This window comes from Arachis ipaensis, chromosome B2 (genome assembly GCF_059453495.1).
Source record: "Arachis ipaensis isolate K30076 ecotype BB chromosome B2, ASM5945349v1, whole genome shotgun sequence".
NCBI classification, from domain to species: domain Eukaryota; kingdom Viridiplantae; phylum Streptophyta; class Magnoliopsida; order Fabales; family Fabaceae; genus Arachis; species Arachis ipaensis.
Window position 1 is genome coordinate 22,825,498 of NC_142437.1, and position 25,847 is coordinate 22,851,344.

The 25,847-nt window shown below is 33.1% G+C and overlaps 2 protein-coding genes across 2 annotated transcripts; one reads left to right on the forward strand and one right to left on the reverse strand.

Annotated features, from left to right (window-relative positions):
• Window positions 1-5,173: 5,173 nt before the first annotated feature.
• LOC107625085 (uncharacterized) lies at window positions 5,174-11,811 on the reverse strand. The gene is made up of 6 exons (XM_088506380.1): window positions 11,777-11,811; window positions 10,857-10,948; window positions 10,144-10,228; window positions 7,646-7,759; window positions 5,787-5,885; window positions 5,174-5,555 (listed from the first exon to the last, which is right to left on the reverse strand). The coding sequence occupies exons 3-6, from the start codon at window positions 10,193-10,195 to the stop codon at window positions 5,335-5,337; spliced, it is 486 nt and encodes a 161-aa protein (XP_088362506.1). The 5' UTR covers window positions 10,196-10,228; window positions 10,857-10,948; window positions 11,777-11,811; the 3' UTR covers window positions 5,174-5,334.
• An 11,769-nt stretch (window positions 11,812-23,580) lies between these two features.
• On the forward strand, window positions 23,581-25,572 carry LOC110268775 (uncharacterized). The gene is made up of 5 exons (XM_021115658.2): window positions 23,581-23,893; window positions 24,023-24,155; window positions 24,625-24,722; window positions 25,017-25,155; window positions 25,247-25,572. Exons 2-5 carry the CDS (start codon window positions 24,087-24,089, stop codon window positions 25,349-25,351), a joined length of 411 nt encoding a protein of 136 aa, XP_020971317.1. The 5' UTR covers window positions 23,581-23,893; window positions 24,023-24,086; the 3' UTR covers window positions 25,352-25,572.
• The last annotated feature ends 275 nt before the right edge of the window (window positions 25,573-25,847 follow it).

Below are 25,847 nucleotides of genomic sequence, written 5' to 3' on the forward strand. Positions count from 1 at the left end.
TACCAATATTATGCCTGCGCCGCTTCCTGTTTTATTGGAGGATCCATCTACATAGAGTTCCCATGTAGTTGGTTTATCCTCTTGATCCCCTGCATATTCTGCAATGAAGTTGGCGAGGCACTGGGCTTTAATCGCCGTCCGAGTTTTGTACTTCAAGTCGAACTCGGAGAGCTCTATTGCCCATTGAACCATTCTTCCTGTAACATCCGTCTTTTGGAGGATTTGCTTCATGGGTTGGTTCGTGCGGACTCTTATTGTGTGAGCTTGAAAGTAAGGCCGTAGCCTTCGAGAGGCTACCACTAAGGAGTAGGCAAATTTCTCTAATTTGTGATACCTTAGCTCAGGGCCCTGTAGAACTTTACTGATGAAATAGATTGGGTATTGACCGTCCTCGTCTTTTCTTATCAAGGCTGTTGAGACAGCCTTGTCTGCCACGGATAGGTATAGGACGAGGTCTTTTCCGGCTACAGGTCGGGTCAAAATAGGAGGTTGGCTCAAAAACTTTTTGAACTCCTGGAACGCCTCCTCGCATTCGGGAGTCCATTCAAACTGGTGTCCCTTTCTCAATAGGGAGAACAGTGGAAGGGATCTTATTGTTGATCCTGCCAAAAATCTGGAGAGAGTTGCTAGCCGGCCATTCAGCTGTTGGACCTCTCTCAAACAAGTCGGGCTTTTCATTTTCAGGATAGCTCTACACTTGTCGGGATTGGCTTCGATCCCTCTTTGTGTTAGCATGAATCCTAGAAATTTTCCTGCCTCCACCGCGAAGGCGCACTTTGCAGGATTTAGTCTCATCCCGTGCAACCTTATGGTGTCAAAGACTTCTGAAAGGTCAGACAAGAGGTCGACTTCTTTCTTGGTCTTTACCAGCATATCGTCGACGTACACTTCCATTAAGCTCCCTAGGTGAGGGGCAAACACCTTATTCATCAGCCTCTGATATGTGGCCCCTGCATTTTTCAATCCAAATGGCATGACCACGTAGCAAAAGTTAGCTCTGGGCGTGATGAATGATGTTTTTTCCTGGTCTGGTTCATACATCGGGATTTGGTTATACCCCGAGTAGGCGTCCATGAACGACAAGTATTGATACCCTGAGCTAGAGTCTACTAGGGCGTCAATGCTTGGTAGTGGATAAGGGTCCTTGGGACATGCCTTATTTAAGTCGGTGTAGTCGACGCACATTCTCCATTTACCATTTTGTTTTTTGACTAGCACTACATTGGCTAGCCATGTTGGATACTTGACTTATCTGATGAAACCGGCTTCTAGGAGCGCTTGTACTTGCTCCTCTACTATTAAAGCTCGCTCTGGGCCGAGCTTGCGTCTTCGCTGTTGTACAGGTCGAGATCCCGAGTAGACCGAGAGCTTGTGGGACATGAGCTCGGGATCTATCCCAGGCATGTCGGAGGCTTTCCAGGCGAAGAGATCGGAATTATCTCTTAGGAGCTTAGTCAACTCTTGTCTTAGGGTTTCCCCCAGGTTGGTTCCTATGTGAGTGTTTTTCCTTCCTCTTCTCCGACCTGAATCTCCTCGGTTTTTCCTCCGGGTCGTGGTCGCAGCTCTTCTTTAATCCTTGCTCCACCGAGCTCTATTGTGTGAACTTCTTTGCCTTTTCCTCTCAGGTTTAGGCTTTCATTGTAGCATTTCCTTGCCAACTTCTGATCTCCCCTCACCGTTGCTATCCCCGACCTCAGAGGTGGGGTGTCGATACCACCGCTCCGAGTCGATTAAGGGTAGCTCTGTCAATTAAAGCATTATAGGCCGACCCCACGTCGATGACTATGAAGTCTATACTCAGAGTCTTTGATTTTTCCCCCTTTCCAAAGGTGGTGTGGAGGGGCAAAAATCCTAGTGGCTTTATTGGCGTGTCGCCTAATCCGTACAAGGTGTCGGGGTAGGCTCTTAACTCTTTCTCATCTAACCCTAGCTAGTTTGTCGAAAGCGGGCTTAAAGAGGATGTCCGCTGAGCTTCCTTGGTCTACTAGTGTTCTGTGGAGATGGGCATTTGCCAGGATCATGGTAATTACCACTGGGTCGTCGTGCCCAGGGATTATTCCTCGCCCATCTTCCTTTGTGAATGAAATGGTTGGAAGGTCGGATGACCCCTCTCCGACCTGGTAAACTCTCTTGAGATGTCTTTTACGAGATGATTTGGTGAGCCCCCCTCCTGCGAACCCTCCTGAGATCATATGGATATGTCTCTCTGGAGTCTGTGGTGGTGGGTCTCTTCTATCCGTATCATCTCGCTTTCTCTTCCCATGACTGTCCGACCTTTCCGTGAGATATCTGTCAAGCCGACCTTCCCTAGCCAGTTTTTCTATCACATTTTTAAGGTCGTAACAGTCATTTGTCGAGTGACCATATATTTTATGGTACTCACAGTAGTCGCCGCGGCTCCCTCCTTTTTTATTTTTAATGGGTCTGGGGGGCGGCAGCCTTTCAGTATTGCAAATTTCTCTGTATACATCCACTACAGGAACTTTCAGTGGAGTATAAGAGTGATATTTTCTTGGCCTATCGAGGCCGAGTTCTTTCTTCTTCTTAACTTCCCTCTCCCTCTCTTTCGTTGAGGGAGGGTGACCAGGTCGCCAACTTGGATCTCTTAGCTTAGCATTTTCTTCCATATTGATGTACTTTTCAGCTCTTTCCTGTACATCACTTAAAGAGGCGGGGTGTCTTTTTGATATGGACTATGAGAAGGGACCTTCTCTAAGACCATTGACTAGCCCCATGATGACTGCCTCGGTGGGCAGGTCTTGAATCTCCAAACATGCTTTGTTGAACCTTTCCATATAGGCCCGTAAGGACTCCCCGACCTCCTGTTTTATTCCCAGGAGACTTGGTGCATGTTTTACTTTGTCTTTCTGGATGGAGAACCTCATCAAGAACTTTCTTGAGAGGTCTTCAAAACTGGTAATCGACCTCGGAGGGAGGCTGTCGAACCACTTCATCGCTGCTTTTGACAAGGTTGTCGGAAAAGCTTTGTATCGCGTAGCGTCAGAAGCGTCAGCCAGATACATCCGACTTTTAAAGTTGCTCAGATGATGCTTTGGATCAGTGATTCCGTCGTAGAGGTCCATATCGGGACTTCTAAAGTTTCTCGGAATTTTTGCCCTCATTATGTCCTCGCTAAAAGGATCTTTCTCCCCTAAGGGCGAATCTTCTCTACCGTCGTGGGAGTTCTGACCTTTGAGGGAGGATTCTAACTTTAAGAGTTTTCTTTCTAACTCTTTTCGTCGCTCCATCTCCTCTTTTAGGTTCTTTTCGGTTTCCTTTTGTCGTTCCCGTTCCTGTTCTAGCTGCTCGAGGCGACTGTGGACTAATCCCATGAGCTCAATTGCGTGGGATGGTCCTTCTTTTTCTGATTCGCGCCCCTCCGAGGAATTTACCTTCGGATTTTTGATTCCGGAGGTGCCTTCCCTGTGTTGATCATTGGCTTCCTGGTGAAGGGTCTGGTCTGCCTCATTGTTTTCAGTGTTCAGATTCTCTTGTTCAGAATCTGTCTCCACATGACCCTCTTCAGGGGATCTATTCGCCATCACTGGTTGATCTCTCGGGTCCCCGGCAACGGCGCCAATGTTACGGTGGGTAACCGGAGATTAATGGGCTGGATGGTGTTGGTTGGCCCAAACGTACGAAGGAGGTGGCTTTCGAGTGGATCTGTTACTCGATGTTCCTCCGTCCGACTTGTACGTGTGAAAGAATGGGGGGTGGTACCTGCAAAGACACTCCGATGCCTAAGTTAGCAAGAGTGTGAGCAGGTTAGAGAGTATTGGAACTTAGAGATACCTGAATGGTGTCAGTGTATTTATAGTGGTGAACCAATAACCACCGCTGAAGTAGTGCCATCTTTTTAGGCGGATAATCGTTCCCATATCTTAGGGAGGTTAAGATATGGCTCTATGAAGTGGTTAGAGAGTTTCTAGGGGAAATTACTCATTCGAATGAGTGTTATCTGCCAGCTAACCCTCGTATCCGACTTCTTTGGAGCAGGTCGTGTTCAGTACCGACTTCTTGGGATGAAGGCTGGTACTGGGGGGAGAGCCAACCCTTCGGGTTGGGCTTCTTTGCTTGGATCCTGGGCCCTATTTATTGGGCCAAGGTATGAACACTTTCATTTTAAATAAATTATTTTTTTTATAATTTTACTCTTAAAGTTTTTTAGTTATCATAAAATATTTGTAGGATGACTAGTATATAAACTTGCAGAAAAGAAAAAAATAATATATATATATATATAATAAAATATAAATGATACATTTTGTCTCTAATGTATCAGAATTCTTTAAAATTATAAAAAAAATAAATTTATTTAAACTAAAAATAATGTGATTAAATGTAATTTATTTAGATGTAATTAAAAAATAATTGAATATTATGTACAGTAAAAAATTAATATTATTAAAAGATAAAATTAAATTAAAATTTATTTTTATGTATCGTTTTTGTCCCTAACGTTTTTGCCCTATTTAAATCCCTAACGTTTCAAAATTGTCTCAATTTCGTTTCGCCGTCAATTCTGTTAACAGATCCCTAACGGCAGGACAACATTGAGTCAATTTTGAAACGGTAGAGATTTAAATAGGACGATTGAAACGTTAGGGACAACTTTGGGACTTACCCTAAACGTTGGGGACAAAAACGATATTTTACTCTAGATATTAAATAACCAACTTAACCAACTTGGGTTGGTCGAGTAATCAGCTCACTCGTCCGTTTAAGCAAGTGTCGGGAGTTCGAATCCCACGTTGTGCATGCAACAGCTCATTGGTCAGCGGCAAATCCTTAAATGGAGCTCAGATTCGTGACAGATTAATCCTTAACCTGTCGGGTTGGGGATACCGTTTGAATAAACAAAAAAAAAAAAAAACCAACTTAGGTTGGTAAAATGTTTAATTCATTAACTAGTAAATATATTTTGAAGTATTAAAAATTCTCTCTTTTATGTTTAAGTGTTATTAGTAAATTGGAGAATCAAAAATATAATAGTACCATTATATAAGTGAGTGATCATAAAACCAACTAATTATGTGTATTATACTTAGATGAAATATTTGCAATTCACATCGAAATTACTATATCTGTATTTCATATCGGTGGCATTGTTTTTTTAATTCCTGGAGCATATTTGAATAAATAAATAAATAAGAAGAAATGATAGTGACCCAAACTAATTTTAATATGACACCCATTTTCGAAGGTCAGAAAAACGTTATTGTAAATTTTACTCGTAAACTCAGACTCAAATGAACTTAGAATGGATTAAAAAATTCCAACCAACAAGGTTAATGATGTCTCTCCTTTCAAGTATTATTATTATAGCCATTAAGATCAAAAGTTGCTAAGAGTGCACTTTGCTCTGGGAGGATCTTTGCATTTCAATGCCTCATCTCCCTCTTTGTTAAATTTATTTGGAATTCCAATCTTATTAACTTGGTTAGACGAGACTTTAGCTTCATGATTTCCCACCTTCACTCTTACATCCCTTTGTCTATGAGCTCGAGATTCCTTGTTGACCAAGTCATTTATGCTTCCAATTAATTCATCATTTTCTGAAACGAAAATAACGTTTCTAATTAAGTCATTTATTAGAATATTGGTTGGTCAAATCTTAGTTTCAGTTAAGGTTAAAATAATAATAATAATAATAATAATAATAATAATAATAATAATAATAATAATAATAATAATAATAATAATAATAATAATGCAAAAGTTTATTTAAGCCTCTAGTCTTCACATAATATGAGCCATAATTTTCTCGCTAATTAACGAGAATTTACCGGGACTAGATAGAACTGCACGTGGACGTAAGGCAGCAGAATTAGATCTTGCAATTTGTTTTGGCCTCTCACCAACTTGTTTGCTATTCTTCAATATTCCTGTAAATCATAATATGATTTATTCAAGATTCTAAGAATCGAATCAGCTATTGAATCGGTTAAATTAGAGGTTTAATAGTTTAAAAATTTAATTAAAATTAAATTACATGTAATAAAATAGTACATATATGTACAAAACATACGTTTTTTTTTTGTGTTTTATTAAAATTAACTGCTAAAAACTGGATCGGTTCGGCCGATTTATCAGTTTTTGAAATTTTTGTACTAATTTAGTTGACAAAGAAGTTTTTATCTGAACTGAATTAGTTTTGTAGTTTTTTTTTTGGTTAATTGAATCGAACAGGCTGATTTAGTTCGATTTTTAAAACTATGGATTTATTAGATCCAACCCAATAATTATTCTATTGGTCCTTATAGTTTTACCAAATTTGTAATGAAGTTTTTATATTTTTTTTTCAATTAAGTTCCTATATTATTTTTAATTTTATAATTAGATCATTTTCATGTAAAAAATATTAAAACGAACAGAATATTCTTCTCAAAAAATATATGGTCAAAGATTTAGTTAGGTTTTTAGTTATAGATACTTTAAAATTTTAATTTGCAAAGAAATATTCAATTGACTCTAATATTTTTTAGAGTAGAAAGAATCTAATTATAAAATTAGAAACGGTACAAGAACCCAATTAAAAAAAATATAAGGACCTAATTGAAAATTTAGTAAAATTATAGAGACTAACAGAGTAATTAAATCTAAATCGATATAATGTTTCATATAAAATTTTGCTATCTAAGCTAACTTTTTACAAGAAAAAAAAAAAAACAAAACAAAACAAAAGAAGTATAGTTCCATTTATTATTTGCGTATAGTTAGGTAGAAAATGTTTAGAAACAACAAACAAGTGAAACTTTCACATCCTAACCAAGTTGAAAATGTTGGCTGGTTTAGGAGAAGTATCTAACTAACTTATTTTAGCTTTTAATCCTTTTTAGCTGAAGTTCTCAACGTTAAGTTTTTTTTTTTTAATAATAAAATAAAAAATACAATATAAGTGTCTAAACTGGTTGCCCAAAGCTGATGTAGTGATTTGCAAATAAATTTTTCTATTTTATTAGCACACTAAACAATTTCCTTTCAATAAATTAAATGATTATAGTAATAATAAATATAAGGTTAGTCAAAATAGTAAATATTTCTGTTTTGGCTCAGCCCATCAAGCCTAAGATCTGGACTCGGATGACCGCCCGACCCGACGGGTTACCAAATCCAAATCAGGAGGTGACCCGAACGACGTCCCCTTTCGCGTGAGCCTAGATAGCTAGCATAGGAAGTTTCTAAGAAAGAGGGTCTGGCCATGTGGTACCCGTCCTAAGTACAAACTATATAAGGGGAGGGGCTTACCTCTCCCCCAGGTACGTCACTCACACTAAATCTAACCGCCACCTTTTTCGTACGACTTCTAACTTGAGCGTTGGAGTCCTTTTTGCAGGTGGCACTCCCCCTCCACACATCGTCAGCTCGGAAGCACCCTGTTCGCACCTCGCTCCTGGCAAGTCCTCCCAGCCTTCCACTCTCACGCAGAACCCGACCCGTTCCAGACCCGGTCTAACGAACAATTTCATACTTTAATTAGAGGTTATCTTCGTTTAGAAATTTTGAACAAAACTCATTATTCGTTATCTTCTCCTAAAACATGCACAATCAATTTCATATTGGAACTTTGAAGTCAACGCTTAGAAAACAAATTGTTGGAGGAGTGAAAAAAGAAAGACATTGTGTTTAAATAAAACAAAATTACCTTCAAAATGTAGGGAGTCAATGAACTTCAGGAACACCCTACTTTCACTATCACTTTCTGAAAAATCATCATCATCGTCTTGATCTTCGGTTCTCACTTTCAGTCTTGGATACACTTTAAAACAGAACACATACACAAGTTTAATAAGTAAGAGATTAACACCATGATATATATATGGTTATGTAAATATATTCGAAAATATATATAATTACCCAAAAATAATCTCTTAACGGGAATAAATTAAAGCAATAATTCCATCTAACAAGAATTACCGAATGATTAGCCAACTAAAATGATATTTTGACAAATTAATAAAACAACAAATATTTAGCTAGAGCAATTAATATAATAATGAAGCCTAGTATATCATATCATAATATTTTGTAATAAGCAACAATAATATAATGTAGTAGTATTGATGAACACACATAGATGTGTGAGGGAAACTCACTTATTAATTTCTTTTGCTGCTTCGAAATTAGAGTTTGGAATATAGTTGCACGTAAAATGAGAGAACATATTCTAAAGTTGAAAATTCTTGTGGTTTATATAAAGCCTTTAATTTTAGCCTATGCTACTGGTAAATGAGTAAAAATGAAGTCAAGTTAGGAGGGATAAACTGAAAAAGTGAAAAGGTACTATGTATAATTAATTAACTATGTTTCTTTACTTGAACACCAAGAATGTCAGATCAGATTGTTCAGATACATGTGTGTGGCATTCATTGAGAACTAATTTGTTTTTCTGAATTCTTCATGTCTTGGTCAATCTCTGCAAGGTCCATGCTGATTTTTTTCCCCCCTATTTTCTTGTTGATTTTCTCTTTTAAACTGAGCTCTCCTTGAACTTTGTTGATTCTCTTTCTTGCCTTGGATATTAGCTTTATCTTTATTCTTGGTTTCATAATTTTCTCCTTAATACTTTCACATGTTTCTTCATAGATATCCTCCATGTATAGCCTTTTAACAAAAATACAGTGAAGAAAGCTTTTATTTCAATCATTTGAAGAAGATCGGTGGATGGATGGAGGAGTGATGCATATTACATGAGAGTAGTAGTTTTTGAAGGCTAAAAGTTATTAGGTTTTTTGCAAAAGGTTAAACGTTGGATTAGTTTTATTTTCAAAAATGAATCATCCCAATATAGAATTATATTTTATTAAAAAATAAGTCTATATGCTCCTTGCTAAAATTATTTAGAGCAATTTCAATGCATTCTTTTTAGAATCTTTGTTCTGAGATATGAAGACCTTTGAAAAACTTTTTTTGGTTGGAGAAAAAATGATGTCTGTCCTTGCTCACAGTTCGAGGAAGTAAAGCTCCTCTGAAGAGAGACAAAAAAAAAAAAATACCAATATATATTTGCCATATTTCATAAAACATTTGGAAAAAATTAAATAGTGAATATTAGGAGTAATAACGGTAATATATTATCACTCTATAAATATTAAATACACACTTTTATTTTTATTCCCTCAATTTCTTTCTATCTTCAATATTTTTTAAATTTTTTCGACAAAAATTTTTCTAATATTTTTGTTATCATATAAAAAAAAATTGTTTAGTTATTTTTCTTATAATTTAATTAGTTATACTCTTTTCAAATCATAATATTTACCTTCAAAATCTTTTTTAAAGAAAATGAAAATTTACTTCACATTGATAAGCTATGTTTAAATTAAATATAATTTTAAAATTCTAACTTTCTCTAATTAAATAGATCTAAATCAAATCATTTAATTTTAAATTTTTACATTTAATATTTAAAATTATATTTATAAGTTTAAATTAAATAATATTAATTCGAAATTATGATTTAGTATGTCTTAAATAATATTAAACAATTAATTATTGATTTAATTAATTAGTTTTAAAAAATAATTAAATTAAATTAAACTGTTAAAATTTATTTTTATAACTATAAAAATTTACTACAAAAAATAATATATATATATATATAAACTCATAATTAGGTGAGACCCATCCTATGTGTGCCCAGATCGGGAGGAGACTGCCCGATCTCCCCCCCTTCAAAAAAGAAATTAAATTTAAAATTGTTATATTTTATTTTTAAAAATATTTATCTTTTATTTATTTATTAAAAATGTCCAAAATTTTCCTTTCATCCCACATATCTTAGAAGAATAAAAATTCAGTTACCTTTCCTACCTTCCTCTACTTTTTTCCTCTCAACTTTCTTTCTTCTTTCCAACTAAGCAAAGCATAAATGATCATCCCACAAGATGAACCAAATTACTAAAACCACTGATATTATCAGAAGGAAAGAGTAATTGAAACATTGTTGGCTTAGTTTTCCTCATATCGAAGCTTATAGAATACCAGTGGGGGAAGTTCAAATAGGTTTAGGAGAAAAATAAAATGCACATTCCACAATGATAAATGTATGCCTCTGGAGAAAATAGACACAGATATTAATAAATGAATCGGGTAAATTAATAAATGAGCTTGAAACAAGGAACAAGTTCATAGGGCTCTCACGTAAAAATATGCAAGTACAAACTAATTCCAGGTCCTGCAAATCATTCAGCATATAGAACAGCACTAGAGCATAGAATGGATGACCCTGCAAATTCATGAAATATTATTAGAAATATTCAACTTAATAAAAGAACCGATACACAATATTATGCTACATTCTATTAATAAACTAAATTATGTCTATTGAGTCTGCTTCTCTCCTCAACATCAACCCCATGATCCACACACACACACAGACAGTCACATAAATGCTAACATGATCAATAACATTTATATGACAGGAGGGTGTGAAGGCATGGAAGAAGGAAAAAGTCAAAACATGTAATTTTAACATAAATCTATAATTTCGCTAAAACAGCAAGCAAAAGTCTACAATACATAAGGGTGTTCTTGAGAAGCTATATATAGAGAACGATAATGGTAAAATATCAACAATCACCAAGTCAACATCCATCAGATTAAGATTCAAGTTCTTTAACAGGTTAAACATTGAACAATTAACATTTGTTAGGGAATACGCCAATCAGAGTTACAAAAAGATTACAGCGGTTGAATTATGAACATTATTATACAGAAAACAACACAGCCTTACAAGTCACTATGTGGTTTAGGGAACTCTTAAAAACTATTTTATGGGGAACAAAATTACACATTAAGCAATAATATCAATTTCATGACTACGGATATTTGTATGTTTAAAAGAGAAAACCTACCACTGAATAGAGGTACCATGTAGCTCAGAAGAAGATTATTGAAACACCCATCATAAAGCAACCTACGGATACCCACGGGCTTAATCGCTCCCCTGTTTCAGCAACAACTCCAGAAGATAAAATCACTGATTATCATCCAATCAAATATATTTTTTATGCTCACTTACTTTGTAGCATTTCATTTTAGAGCTTTCTGGGCAAAATAAATATCTAACACAAAAATATATTCCTCAATACATCCCCACAATGGTAAAGCTAGGACTCAAGGATTCCACCATAATTTAGCCTTGTGATCACAGGACATTAAAATGCATTTCGAAGGAGGAATGCTCCAACATAGCTAGGATTTATAGAAAAGATACATAAATATCTATAGAAGTGGTTGAGGTTGTAAAAGATGAATATTGGCACAGAAATAAAATGAGATTACGACTAAAATCCAAACCTTCTCTATTTGCATCCATCATAAAATCATAATGAATTATTATATCCCTAGATTTTCAACCAAGAAAGGTAAGTCATAAACACTCACTAAGAGTCCATATCCTTCTTGTTTAAAGGTAAGAAGGTGCAAGTACAACTAACTATGGTTTGATAAGTCAGGATTGGACTAGGGTTAACAAACTGATTGATTAGAAAAATAGCAATACATGATAAATTGACAAATGGAGAAATCTTTAGAGCATCAATCACATGGAGCCAAAAATAAAAAGGAATTTTTTTTTTTTTACAGAAGCAAAGGGAAACATAAAATACAAATCCATGGTAACCCAAATGCAGATATGGCTTCTTCCCTACCCTTCTTTCTGCTCCAGTCATTTCCATAGCATAAACAAAGAAAACAACCAGAAATTTGAAAGTGCACATGAAAAATTAAAATGAAACTTCACCCAATAGTAAATCAAATAGGAGACTGTTACCTATTCTTGCCGCCTTCCAAAAGAACCCACGAAATCTGTCGCAAAAGAACTTGTCATTAGTGATTAGTGTCACTTGTTCAGCAAGATCTAAACATATGCTATGAAGAAAGCAAACACATTTGCAAAATCCAAAAGATATATACAATGATTCAAAGAATCAAAACATAATATAACTAGGTGAAGGTTCCAAAAAGAATTGTGATTGACGAAACATGTAAATTCACATGTGAATAAGTGAATATTATCAAACATTTGTAGAAAGAGAAAGGGTAACCGCAGATATCGTTAAAATTAGGGACTCTATTCAATAACAGAAAATAATGGTGCAGTCATGCGCACACCATCCATGGGGAAGCTATGATGCTAAAGGTGTATCAACACATGTTTCAATCACAACCAAAAGTCACACCATATAGCAGCCACTACTGCACTATGCAGACTAAAAATCCAAGACCCCTGTTTCCTATGGATTGTATAGTTTCTTTTTTCTTTTACCCTTCCGATTCTGCTTGTGTTTCTTCAAAGGTTTTTTAGATCAAAATCGCCCACTAAAAAGATTTAGCAACCAAATTTGTACGACCTGGATTTAGTTAAGTATATCAAAATAACATTTAACAAAGCAAAGAGTATTTGGCAGGATAAATGAGTCAAGAATCAAGATAAGGGAACAGATCGTCCAAATGTTAGATGTTCACAAGTCATTATCATGTGAGATTACTCACCATTGATTTTAAAAATGGGACCCAGACAAGAATGACATAAAAGAAAGAGTAAATACCTCAAATTTTCAGATCGGACACTTTGGTCCCCAACAAATTTTTGTTCACCAAAAGTCCTTGAGAGTTACTCTTGTCGGATAGATTGGTCCCTTGGTCACTTTCAATCAAATTTTCAATGTGTTGGACAAATAGGTCCCTAGTCCCCCTTCAAAATGACGAAAGGACCAATTTGTTTGGCGGGAGTAATTCTTGAGGACTTATAGTGAATAAATATTGGGGACCAAAGCATCCGATTTAGAATTCCTTGAGGACCAAATTGGGTGTTTTTTTTTTTCTAAAAGAAATAACGATGAAAAAGCAATAAGATCATTCGAAAATTTAACATGAGAGGATCCAATCCCATGGAAATGGAGAATGTGCTAGAGATGTGTTGATTTTTCATAATGATACTTTGACTTAGGGTTGATGTGGTTGGGACTGGTTCACCTATAAAAAACGTGAGGCAGCAAGCAAAAGTGAAGAAGAAAACTAGTTCAAGTCTTTCTAGATCATAGGGACAGAACCTATATAATATGTAAAGGAGGAATAAGCCAATGAAATTAACATGGAAAGTTACGTGTAGTATATTGAAGACAATTATTCCAACCAATGAGCATGTTTAGGGTTTTAAAACATAAGTTACTTTAAGTCCTAGAGACCTAAACATAACTATGCTTTGGTTCTGTAATTTGTTTACTCACTTATGCTACAGGACTTCTGTTGTAGTGACTTGTTAAATTTGCATCAGATTGATGATGATTGTGTGTTATTTATAAATGTTTGCATCTTGTGCCTTACTCTTCAATGTGATAACAATCTCACTCTCCTGTATCCTATTGAAGCATATTAAGGTTCAGCTGCTCTGTTTTAGTATTCAAGATTAATAACTATGATGATTAAGAGAACTCTAAAATTTTCGATAAAAATAACATTAGGAAGACTAGGGAGTACATTGAGGACAAGGAACTATTATCCCCAATTGTTTTCCATGTTTAGATGTTTAGATAAGTTCCCAAACAAGGTAAACTGATAAAGGTTTAGAAAAAGGCTGTTTTTGGTTGAAGGCTAAAAATGGGATAGAAATTTTCATGGCTGAACTAAAGCTTCCCTATTCTTCCATTCTCCTCCATCTAAAAATCAAGAGAGTATCACATATGCCATTTTAGTAATAAGTAAAAGCTAGTCATCGAACATGTGGGCAAATTGAATTGCTCCAAGAAACATAGATTAATATCCTAACCCTAAAGTGAATACTATATCCTCACAACAACACACCAAAAAGCAACATTCATAATGAAAGCATATGTATTTAGATGAAGCCATAATGGATAATCAACAGTTCAAGTGTTCAACATCTCCATAAACACTACCGTAGTGCAATCTATTCTATATCTATTACCTATCACTATCACTTTTTACTAAATCCTGGATCAACAAAAAGCAACAATGAAAGGTAAAATGTATGAACGAACAGTAATATATATAGAAACGTATCTATGTATGTATGTATGTATATAGATGCAAATACATACCCAGTTCTTTGTTCAAGGACTGCTGGAAACTGCATCTTGAAGTAAGTGCAGGCACATATTCCAAGTAGTATCACAGTAAGGAACGAATGGAAATTGAATAGCGCAGACTGAAAACAAATGTGTAAAATGGATGTCAAAAACCAAAAAAGCATTTGCCCTCAGTAGATAAAATTAAAATTAAAATAATAACGGACAAAAAACTCATTCAAGAATCAGAATTGAAGATCCCTTACCATTTTCACACGTTAGAATGCACTATTCTTCACTTTTTCTTACACCAACTGTAACAAAAACATAGTAAGATGTGAATCATACAAGTAATAATTGAGTAAATCATAACTCAAGAATAGATCTGATCTATTGAATGCCTGAATGGTTTTATTTATCGACAAGGTGGCATAGATCTTGAAAAGGAGGAGAAAAAGAGAGAATACGAACAAGCAAATAAGAAAATTGGGGTGGGTTACCAAAATTGAAGCAAATAAAATAAGGTGAAAACTCAGGTAAAGTCGATTTCACGTGAAGTTGATATCTGAGAGCCGTTAGATGAAAATTTAGTCAAATCAGTCAAATCATCTAACGACTCTCAGGTATCAACTTCACGTGAAGTCGACTGCACCTGAGTTTCCACCATAAAATAATCCCACGCATAATTGTCAAAACCGAACCGGGGATCAAATCGGTCAGTTACTGGGTCATTGTGTCACTGGTTCAACCGATGGGTCACAAGTTCAACCGGTTGACTAAGTCTTATTTAAATAAAAATATAAAATAATAAAAAACTTAAAATTCGGTATGCATGTCTTCACAAAGATTTTAACAACAATCGAGTCTCAAATTCTAAATATAACTAATACGAAAATAAACATAAAACTAATCATTACTACTACAATAATATCTTAATTTGATAGAATAAGAATAACAATCCATAAACTATATCCAATGAATAATTTCAAAGTCGGAGCATCTAAAAAAATTCAACATCATTCCATCAGCAACAATCAACACTCAACAAAATCACTTCGTATTCATAATCAATAAAACCAATTAACAATCAACGAAATCATTCATAATCAGCAAAATCATTGCATATTCATAGTTAGCAAAACCAATTCATAAACTCAAATCAACGAAATCATTCATAATCAGCAACATAATTCATAAACCAATTCAACACTCAGCAAATCAATGCCTATTCATAGTCAGCAAAACCAATTCATCAACCAATTCAACAATCAACGAAATCATTCATAATCAGCAAAATAATTCATAAACCAATTCAACAATCAACGAAATCATTCATAATCATCAAAATAATTCATAAACCAATTCAACACTAAGAAATCACTGCATATTCATAGTCAACAAAACCAATTCATAAACCAATTCAACAATCAAAGAAATCATTCATAATCATCAAAATAATTCATAAACCAATTCAACACTCAACAAATCACTGCATATTCATAGTCAGCAAACCCAGTTCATAAGCCGATTCAACAATAAAATTAACAACAATAACATTTCAACCATTTCAACGTTTCAAGTTCAACCTCTGTCATATCTAATCAGATTCATAAATCAAACAACAATAAAATTAACAGAAATAACATCAATGAATCAACTATTAAAACTTAATATAGAATATTAGAATAACTGAAAAAAAAAAGAGATTACGTGTTGACTGTTGTTGCAGCGGCAGAATCAAGCAGTGAAGTGCAGGCAGCAATAATCGCAGAAGAGAAGCGAGGGAGGGACGGAGGAGCGGCGCAGCGAGACGCAAGCATTCACCAGGAAGCACAGCTGCAGGAAGCGAGGCAAGACGCGAGCAGTGGAGCACACCCGGCCTTTGGTGCAGTGATGGCGGACGAGCGGAAGAGACGCGAGCGTGCGATGGATCCGGCGAGAGCACAGGATGCGGTGGATCCGGAGGAGACGCGACTCGCGAGCACACGATGCAGTGGATCCGGCGAGAGGCGCGGCACGGAAGCGAGCGTGCGGTGGCGGTGAACCGAGGTGAGAGTCAGAGAGATGGGGGAAAGAGAAGAGGGGGGGGGGGGGTTGCTTTCTGTGTGTGGGGGTGAGAGCTGGGAGGGTGGGGTGGGGTTACGGATAGGCCTAGGGTTTTTTTCTTTAATTCTGAACCGGTTCGGATTTCTAAAACCGGCGAGTTCACCGATTTTTACAGTATCTGCCGGATCAAACCAATTTTTCACCGGTTCCTAATCTTATTCGGTCTTTTGAACTATCCGGACCGATCCAATGGCTGATTCACTAATTTTTCAGTCTGACCGATCGGTCCAATTCTTACAACTACGTTATAAGATAACGGTTTATCCCTATTAAAGTGAGATTTTGTATCATGATTTTAAAAAAGTAATTTTTGATTAAAACATAATATTATAAATTTTTAAATGAGATTCATCACTTTTATAAAATTATATTTTGACTAAAAATCATATAAAAAATAATTTCTATTAAAGTAAAAATTAAAAGATTTCTAACTTTTTTTATTCTCCGATTGAACTCATATTTTACACAACATAAACATAAAAAATAATTTATATTAAAAAATATTATAAATTTTAAAATGATAACTAACACTCTTTTTGAAATTATATTTTGACCAAAATTTATCTAAAGAATAGTTTTTATCAAAGAAAAATAAAAAATTTTTAATCCACTTTCTCATTTGATTAAATTAAAATTTACTCCAAAATCAATATACAAACTTTTTTATTAAAAAATATTATAAATTTCTTAAACATATACACTCTCTTGAAAATATATTTTTTATTGTAATTCAAATAAATAATCATTTTAATTAAATAGAAATTAAAAAAAAATCTCATGTATACTGTACCCTTCACTCGATTAAAATTTTATTTTGCACCAAAATCATATAAAAATAATATTTTATTATTGAATAACATTATAAGTTTCTAGAAGACACCCATCACACTCTTAAAATTATATTTTCTCAAACAAAAAACAATTTTTCTTAAAGCATAAATTAAAAAATTTCTAGCCCCATTATTCATACCTGATCAAAATAATATTTTGTACCAAAATTAATTTAAAAATGATTTTTTATTAATTCAAAAATTATAAATTTTTAAATGACTCCATCACTCTTTTGAAATTATAATTTTTTAAAAAATTATTTAAATTGATTTGATAAAAAATTTTAAGAAAATGATGGGAGTCATTTAAAAATATATAACTTTTGATTTAATGTAAAATTATTTTTTAAATTGATTTTGGTACAAAATATTATTTTGATCGGGTGAGGGTAATGGGGCTAGAAATTTTTTAATTGTGCTTTAAAAAAAATTACTTTTTGTATGAGAATATAATTCCAAGAATGTGATGGGTGTCTTTTAAAACCTTATAACGCTATCCATAACAAAATATTATTTTTTAACTGATTTTGGTGCAAAATAACATTTTAATCGGGTGAAGGGTATGCATGAGAAATTTTTTTAATTTCTGTTTAATTAAAATTATTATTTATTTGAATTACAGATAAAAGATTATAATTTCAGGAGAGTGATGGATATGTTCAAGAAATTTATAACATTTTTTTAATAAAAAAATATGTATATTGGTTTGGAGTAAAATTTTAATTTAATCGAATGAGAGAATGGGTTAAAAATTTTTATTTTCTTCAGTAAAAGCTATTTTTTAGATAAATTTTGGTCAAAATATAATTTAAGAAAAATGTGGGCTGTCATTTAGAAATTTATAATATTTTCTTTAATAAAAATTTATTTTTAAAATTTATTTGATGCAAATATGATTTCAATCAAGCAAGAAAAAAAGTTAGAAATATTTTTATTTTTATTTTAATAAAAAATTATTTTTATATAACTTTTAGTCAAGATATAATTTCAGAAGAGTGATGGGTGTTATTTAAAAATTTATAATTTTCTGCTTTAATCAAAAACTACTTTTTTATGTAAAATATTATTTTAATTTGGTGAAAGGAATGAATTAGAAATAATTTAATTTTTTTATTTAATAAAATAACATGTTTTATAAATTTTGGTAAAACTATAATTTAAAAAAAGTGATGGGAGTCATTTAAAAATTTATAACTTTTGATTTAATCAAAAATTATTTTTTAAATTGATTTTGAATTAAAATATTATTTTAATCAAGTAAGATGAATGGGTTAGATATATTCTAATTTTTCCTTTAACAAAATTTTTTCTTATGAATTTCGTTCAAAATATATTTTCAATAGAGTGTGGTGGTGTTCAAGAAATTTATAACGTTTTCTTTAATCTAACATTATATTTTATATACATTTCGATGTAAAATATTTATTTAACTAGGTAAGACAAAATGGTTAGAAATTTTTTATTTTTGGTTTCGTGAAAAATTATTTTTTATATAACTTTTGATCCAAATATAATTTTAAAACAGTGATGGAAGTCATTTAAAAATTTATAATTTTATGTTTTAATCAAAAATTACATTTTTATTTTTTTATGTAAAATATTATTTTAATCTGGTGAGAGAAATAAGTTAGAAATAATTTAATTTTTTTATTTTATAAAATTTTACGTTTTATAAAATTTTGTAAAGTAATCATTTTAATAGAGTGATTGGAGTCGTTTAAAAATTTATAAATTTTGATTTAATAAAAAATTATTTTTTAAATTGATTTTGGTACAAAATATTTTTTTGTTTGTATAAGAATAATAATGGGCTAGAAATTTTTTAATTTATGCTTTAAGAAAAAAAAATTTGTATGAGAATATATAATTTCAAAAATGTGACAACCGTCTTTTAGAAATTTATAACGTAACATTATTCTATAATAAAATATTATTTTTTAACTGATTTTGGTGCAAAATAAAATTTTAATTGGGTGAAGAATATGTGTGAGAAATTTTTTAATTTTTGTTTAATTAAAATTTTTATTTATTTGAATTACAACAAAAAGTATAATTTCAGAAGAGTGATGGATATGTTAAAAAAATTTATAACATTTTTCTTAAATAAAAAAGTTTGTATATTAATTTTGTAGTAAAACTTTAATTGAAATCGATGAGTGAATTGGTTATAATTTTTTAATTTTTTTTTAATAAAAACTATTTCTTAGTTAAATTTTGATCAAAATATAATTTAAAAAGAGTGTTGGTTCTCATTTATAAATTCACAATATTTTCTTTAATAAAAAAAAGGGTTAGAAATTTATAATTTTTTCTAATAAAAAGTTATTTTTTAAATTTATTTGGTGCAAAATATGATTTCATCAAGCAAGAAATAAGGGTTAAAAATATTTTAATTTTTAATTTAATAAAAATTATTTTTTATATGACTTTTGGTCAAAATATAATTTCAAAAGAGTGATATTTAAAAATTTATAATTTTTTGCTTTAATAAAAAATTAGGCAAAGTATTAGATGGTCCCAGAATTAAATGGTCCCATAACAAAATATGTTTTTTAAGTTTTTTAATAATTGTTAAATAGTCCTTATTTAATTTTAATTACAAATTAACTCCATATATTTTATTTAATTATAAAAACTATTTTTCATTTTATAAATTATTATTTTATCATTCATCTATTATGTTTATTAACAATCAAAAACAAAAACAATAACAAATTAGATCTTCGATTGATCGTAATAACTTTTTGGCAATCCTAATCGATTAAAAGTTTATCTTTGATCCATTACATCCCTCGAGCGTTGTGAAATTGTGTTTCAGAGAGAATCAATTGATTGAATTTCAAGTTTCCATAACTCAATCGATTGGATTGGACTTCAGGTTATCATAAAACAATCGATTGAAATTGCAAGGCAGTATGGTTTTCGCAAAAATCAATCGATTGATTATATTACCCAATCGATTGAATGATGACTAGAATGTGGGTTCTTTATAATTCAATCATTATTTATATTATCCAATCAATTGAAAGCTTCAAAGCAACTTGAAGTCTCACAATTCAATCGATTGGATGTGTTGCCCAATCGATTGAAGTCTTCAAAGTAATATGGATTTGCCCAATTCAATCGATTGGTTGTGTTACCCAATCAATTGAATTATGCACTATGCCGTTCTCATTTTTCTTATCGTTTCTATTAATTATTATCTTATTATTCATCTATCTTATCTTTAAAATTCTATCTTCAATGTTTTAAATTTTTATTTTGATTTAAATATTCTAATCTTATCTTTTCTTTAATATTAAGATTATAAATTGGTGAATAATCTATCACCAATTATTCAATCCCACAATTGGAATCGTATATCAATCCTTTGATTATAAAAAAATTTATTGTTTTTCTTTCGGATATCCATCTACTTAATATCCAATTTTTCTTCATTCTTTATCCGTCTATTTAATATCCAATATTTGTTCATCATTAATTGATAATCACAGTTGCAACAATCAGCAAAGGTCCAATCAATTTTTTCATTGTAGTGTTCAGAAAACAATCAACCGTTTTGATTACAAAATCGAGGTCAATGAATAGAATCTCTAATTTTGCAATTCTTCGTTTCGATACTTTATTCGTGAAATTGATTGTGTAATGAAAAAATATTTTTTTTTATCTTCTAATAATTCACAGACATTAAGAAATACTAAAAAGTAAATAAATTTTATTATTTTTTATTATTAATTAGCTAGCAAGTAGCAATATTAGAAGCTATTTATTTTTTGGGATGTTATAAGACGGAGTGTACTGAAATTTTTTTTTCATTGGACATTTTTAAGATGTCAAATATATTTACGAACACTGAGATGGATGAGCAATACCAGGAGGACGAAGACATTAATCAACAAGAAGAGCTAGTTTGTGACCAAGATATGATGGATGAACAGAATGAATTCGAACAAGATTTCAGAGATGAATTTACTGAGGGAGCGTATTTTTCTGAATCTGATCCGTCAGAAGATACCCTTGAAGCTGCTTATGTGGTTGACTCCGTGTAACACATTACAACTTTAAATTTCAGTAAAAATTGTGCGAAAAAAATTGGTAAATATCACTTTTCTACTTTGCAGCTTGCATTTGATTTTTATCTGAAGTACTCAAAGTCGAAGGGATTTAGTACAAGGAAGAGTAAGACTTTCAAGAATAGTATTGGCGAGATTTACAAACAAAAGTTTGTATGTCATAGGCAAGGATTCAGGGAGGATAAATATTACACGATGAAAAAAAAAGAAGAAGGAGCCTAGATTGGAAACAAGAACTGGGTGTGAAGCTCGAATGGATGTTAAATTTGTACCTGAAACTGGAAGGTAGCATATCTTTTATTTCTCTGATGAACACAACCATGATCTATTGGATACACAATTTAGTGCTATGTTGCCTACCCAAAGAAAAATGACAGAGGCAGATATTATGCAAATGATGAACATGCTAAAGTCCAGGATTAGCACTTCACAGAAATTTGGTCTTCTAGCTAGTCAAGTAGGCGGGTATGAATTTGTCGGCTATGGTCCCAGAGAAATGTACAATGAGATTGCTCGGCAAAGGCGTCAAGTTCCTGGTGATGCAACATGAGTGTTGAAGAAGTTTGAGGATACGCGGTTGAAGGATCCACAATTATATTTCAAGGCGTGTCATGATTCAAGAGGTTTGTTACGTAACTTGTTCTGGTCTGATGGGATTAGCCAACTAGACTACCAACTCTTCGGAGATATCATTGCTTTTGATACTACGTACAAGAAGAACAAGTATAGTTGTCCATTAGTCATATTCAGCGGAGTTAACCACCACAACCAAACAATTGTTTTTGCTGCTGTATTAATTGTGGAAGAAACTACTGATACATATATTTGGCTCGTGCGTCAGCTCATGTTTGCCATGAAGGGTAAAACCCCGACCTCAATAATAACTGATGGGGCCATGGTGATTAGGAATGCAGTAAGAGATATATTTTCCGAAGTCAGACATAGATTATGCGCTTGGCACTTTATTCGAAATGCGACTAGCAATATTGGAAATCCATCGTTTACATCTAAATTCAGGAAAATCATGTTGGGAGACTACGAAATTTCCGTGTTTAAGCGTAAGTGGGTTCAACTTATTGAAGAATTTGACCTTGAGGATAAGCCGTGGGTGAAAAACATGTATGAAGAGAAGCATATATGGGCTACTGCATATAAAAGAGGTAAATTTTTTGATGGCTTAGAACTACCTCAAGATGTGAAGGTTTACAATCAGTTGTGGCAAGGTATGCGGGGTCGCAGTATGATTTGACAAGTTTTGTAGAGCATTTTCAAAGGTGTGTTGCACACTTGCGTCTTAAAGAATTTAATGCTAATTATGAATCTATACATGGGGTGCCCGTCATGCAGACTTGTATAGAGCTGCTAGAGAGATTTGCTATTGAGGTATACGCTCATGAGATATTTCTATTATCTCGGCCATTTCTTTCTAGAGCTGGATCAATGCGGGTGCTAAACATAGAGAATAACAATGATTTCTCAAAGTACATTGTGTGTAAGCATGGGAGGCCCGATTTTTTGTGGACCGTTGATTTTCATCAAGAAGAAATGATCTTCATGTGTTCCTGTTTAAGAATGGAGTCATTTGGAATTCCTTGTGAACATATTGTGAAAGTTCTGGTTGAAAGAGACATTTGTGAGATTCTCCCATCATTAGTGTTGGATAGATAGACAAAGAAGGTGAAATCAGCACTTAATGATGCAAGTGGGTTCACCAGGGATGCTGTTGTTATTAGTCATCAAAGTGCCTTGATGGAATTTTTTAAACAATTGGCTGTTGTTGCTACTAAAGTCCTAGAGAGATTTGAAGAGACACATGACATTATTATGGGGTTGTATTTTATCTTACAAGACTGCAGACGAAACACTATGCAACCTCAATCAGGTGTAGCTAAAAGTAGGAATCCATATGTGCATCAAACCAATATAGGCTCAAGACAACCATCTAAGAATAAGCGGCAACATTGTAGTGTTTGTCAAATGGAAGGATATAAGAAGACAACATGTTCTTGGCAAAAGAACATTGACAACAACGTTATGGAAGATGAAGCTAATAATGGTTCAGATAACAGTGACATGTATACCAAACCGACTCCTAATTTAGATAGTGATAATTAGCAACCTCCCTGAACTTAATATTTTTCCGTAGAGAATTACTTACATATTCGTGTTTAAATTTTTTTTACTATATTAATAAAATTTTCTATATTCTTCCAATATTCGTGCTTATATTTTTAGTTGAAATGATTGTCAAATAAATCTTGGTTAGACAATAAACAAATTAATGATTTATTTAATTCATAGAATTATTAATTTATATGAATTATTGTTAATAAAAATTTTATTGAATCCATTGGCATTGACAAACCGGTCGAACCACAAACCGATATAAATTACAATTAGGTTATATGTTAAAACCGCAAAAATAGAAAATCAGAATTGAACCGTTAAACTGGCCCAAAACCGATAGGTCAAACCGAACTGGGACGAGACCGGGTTTTTGAATTTGACCAAAAGGACTGCCGTTTTGTGTGCTGATCCACTAATACCCTAACCATTACCAACACAGCAACCCTAACTCACTACAACGGCACAGCAGCAGCAGCACACACTCCCTCCTTCCCATCAGCTTCGAGCTTGTTGTTCCTCTCAACGCCAGCTCACTTATTCCCTCACTTCCGTTCAGCTGCCGGATTTCTCCTACCGCATCGCAAGTTGGACCTTCGAAGCTCACTCCCTCACTCCTGCTCGTGCAACTAACGATTCTGCAGTGGAAGCACAGTAGCCGGGCTCGCCTCCTGCCTCCGTCGCGATGCTCTGTTCCACCGTCGCCGGCGCCATCTTTGTTCCACCGGTCAGCGCTGCTCTCCCTCTTGATAAGAATCTGCTTTGTTCTATGCTTCTATTTTCTAGGTATTTGTTTATAACAATAATTGTTGAATAATTATTGTCTTTAATTTCTAGCATGCACTTGATTCTGCAGTAGACGCATGTAAGAGATATTGCAAATTTCGTCCATCATAAGGTTCAGTCACCACCTATCTTGAATGGACATTCATTTGGAGTACTTATCATTCAATATTATATCTCCTCTTTGGGAAGCAACAACCATGAAGGTACTTTCCAATTTCCTTCTGATTCTGCTACATGTTTTTGTAGTCAATTAAGGTACCAGTATGTTACTAATCCCCCCATCATATGAATATCATATATATCATTTTAGTGTCAAATACATACTTTCCTTGAATCTTTTCATCTGATTGAGTTTGATTCTACTAATAGAAAATACATATCCAAAGCTTAGAGGAGCTATCCTTGTCTGCTCTATGCCTCCTTTTGGTAACAGATTAGTAACTAAGATCACTAGTGTGTTATCATTACTTTTGAATAAAGTGATTGTACCCTAACTCAATTGTGATTTCACTTGTTGAGAATTCTTTTTTATTTTTATTAGTGGTCTTGTCTGGCGATATCTCTTTACCAAGCCAATTGCTGCCTTCAAGGTATTTTGAACAGACTTTCTCAAGAATGTGATTCTTCTGTATTTACCTTCTTATATGTATATATCCATTGACCTGGCCGCAGGTGACACGCAGCTTGGCAGCAAAAGCTTTTCAAACCTCTCTTCCTCTTTGTAGAGAGACATTTTTCTCAGCCACAATGGAGGATCATATTGTTAAAAGGTTTGTTTGTCATCATGTCAATTGAAATTTGATATCGGAAGAATATGGATAAGAATTTAAGTTATGTTGCATGGAGCCATGGAATTACAGAATCCATGATTTTTTTAAAGAATTAAAGCACACTGGTCTACCATAGCTATGACTTTATTTGGTTAAATTTAAATAGATAAGTCTAGAAACTAAACTTATAAACCCCTATAATAAGAGTATGCATTTTTCTATGAAATATCAAATGGTCTATTCATATTGAGTATCACTATCATGCCTTTAGCTTGGTTTGTGTTTGGATTTCAGATATCAAGAGCTAATAAAAGAAAGTTCGAGATTGCCATTGTTTGATTTAAGAAAGCTAAATTCATCACTTCCGATTCCTTCGGCGCCAAACTGCCCTGTCGATGTCCTTGTTTTGGGTGCGAAAAATGACTTCATTGTGGTATGTTGTTCTATGCCGAACACTCGAAAAGAGTTTCTGGCCCCCTCAGATGATGTCAAACTCAAATTCACTGAACTATTGTTGTTTATAGGATGCCGAAGGACTAAATGAGACCGCGAAATTTTACAGTGTGCTGCCGGATTGTGTTGATGCCGTTGCGCATGATATGATGTTGGACGTTTCATGGGAAAAATGAGCAAAAAGTTATTCTGTCATGGATTAATGGTTTGGACAAGTGAGACTTTGAGACAGAGGACATGTTTTTCGATCTTCTCTTCTTTAGATTTAAGTAGTTGTAGATGAGCAAAGTTGAAGGTGCTACAAATCTTCAACTTAAGGCAATATGGAAGGTTTCAACCAGGATTTTCATTGAGCCGTAATCATTCAAAATTATATATATTTACAAATTATTAAAATTATTTCGTTAAGAAAATTAATTTAAAACTACAAATTTATATCATTTTATAATTGTTGTTAAAATTCACCTAATATTCTTTGTTAAATAAAATAATACAATTTAATTTAAGTAAAACCACATATATTTCTCATTTTTTTTCTCACTCAATTTTCTTATTCTTCTCCTATTTTAACTTCTGAGTTTTATTATAAAGATTAATCAAATATCAAGGAATACGCTCTGTGTCAATTATAAGATTCGATGAAAAAAATTGTTTGAGTGTGATGATTGAATA

What these genes read in the sequence shown, in the direction of transcription:
- LOC110268775 (XM_021115658.2), top strand. Translation starts at nt 24,087, where the DNA reads ATGGACATTCATTTGGAGTACTTATCATTCAATATTATATCTCCTCTT. An exon ending in GGGAAGCAACAACCATGAAG is followed by an intron (nt 24,156 to 24,624) that starts GTACTTTCCAAT and finishes ACCTGGCCGCAG; the next exon opens with GTGACACGCAGCTTGGCAGC. An exon ending in GAGGATCATATTGTTAAAAG is followed by an intron (nt 24,723 to 25,016) that starts GTTTGTTTGTCA and finishes TTTGGATTTCAG; the next exon opens with ATATCAAGAGCTAATAAAAG.
- LOC107625085 (XM_088506380.1), bottom strand. Translation starts at nt 10,195, where the DNA reads ATGCTGAATGATTTGCAGGACCTGGAATTAGTTTGTACTTGCATATTT. An exon ending in TGACTCCCTACATTTTGAAG is followed by an intron (nt 5,886 to 7,645) that starts GTAATTTTGTTT and finishes TATGATTTACAG; the next exon opens with GAATATTGAAGAATAGCAAA. An exon ending in TGCAGTTCTATCTAGTCCCG is followed by an intron (nt 5,556 to 5,786) that starts GTAAATTCTCGT and finishes TTTTCGTTTCAG; the next exon opens with AAAATGATGAATTAATTGGA.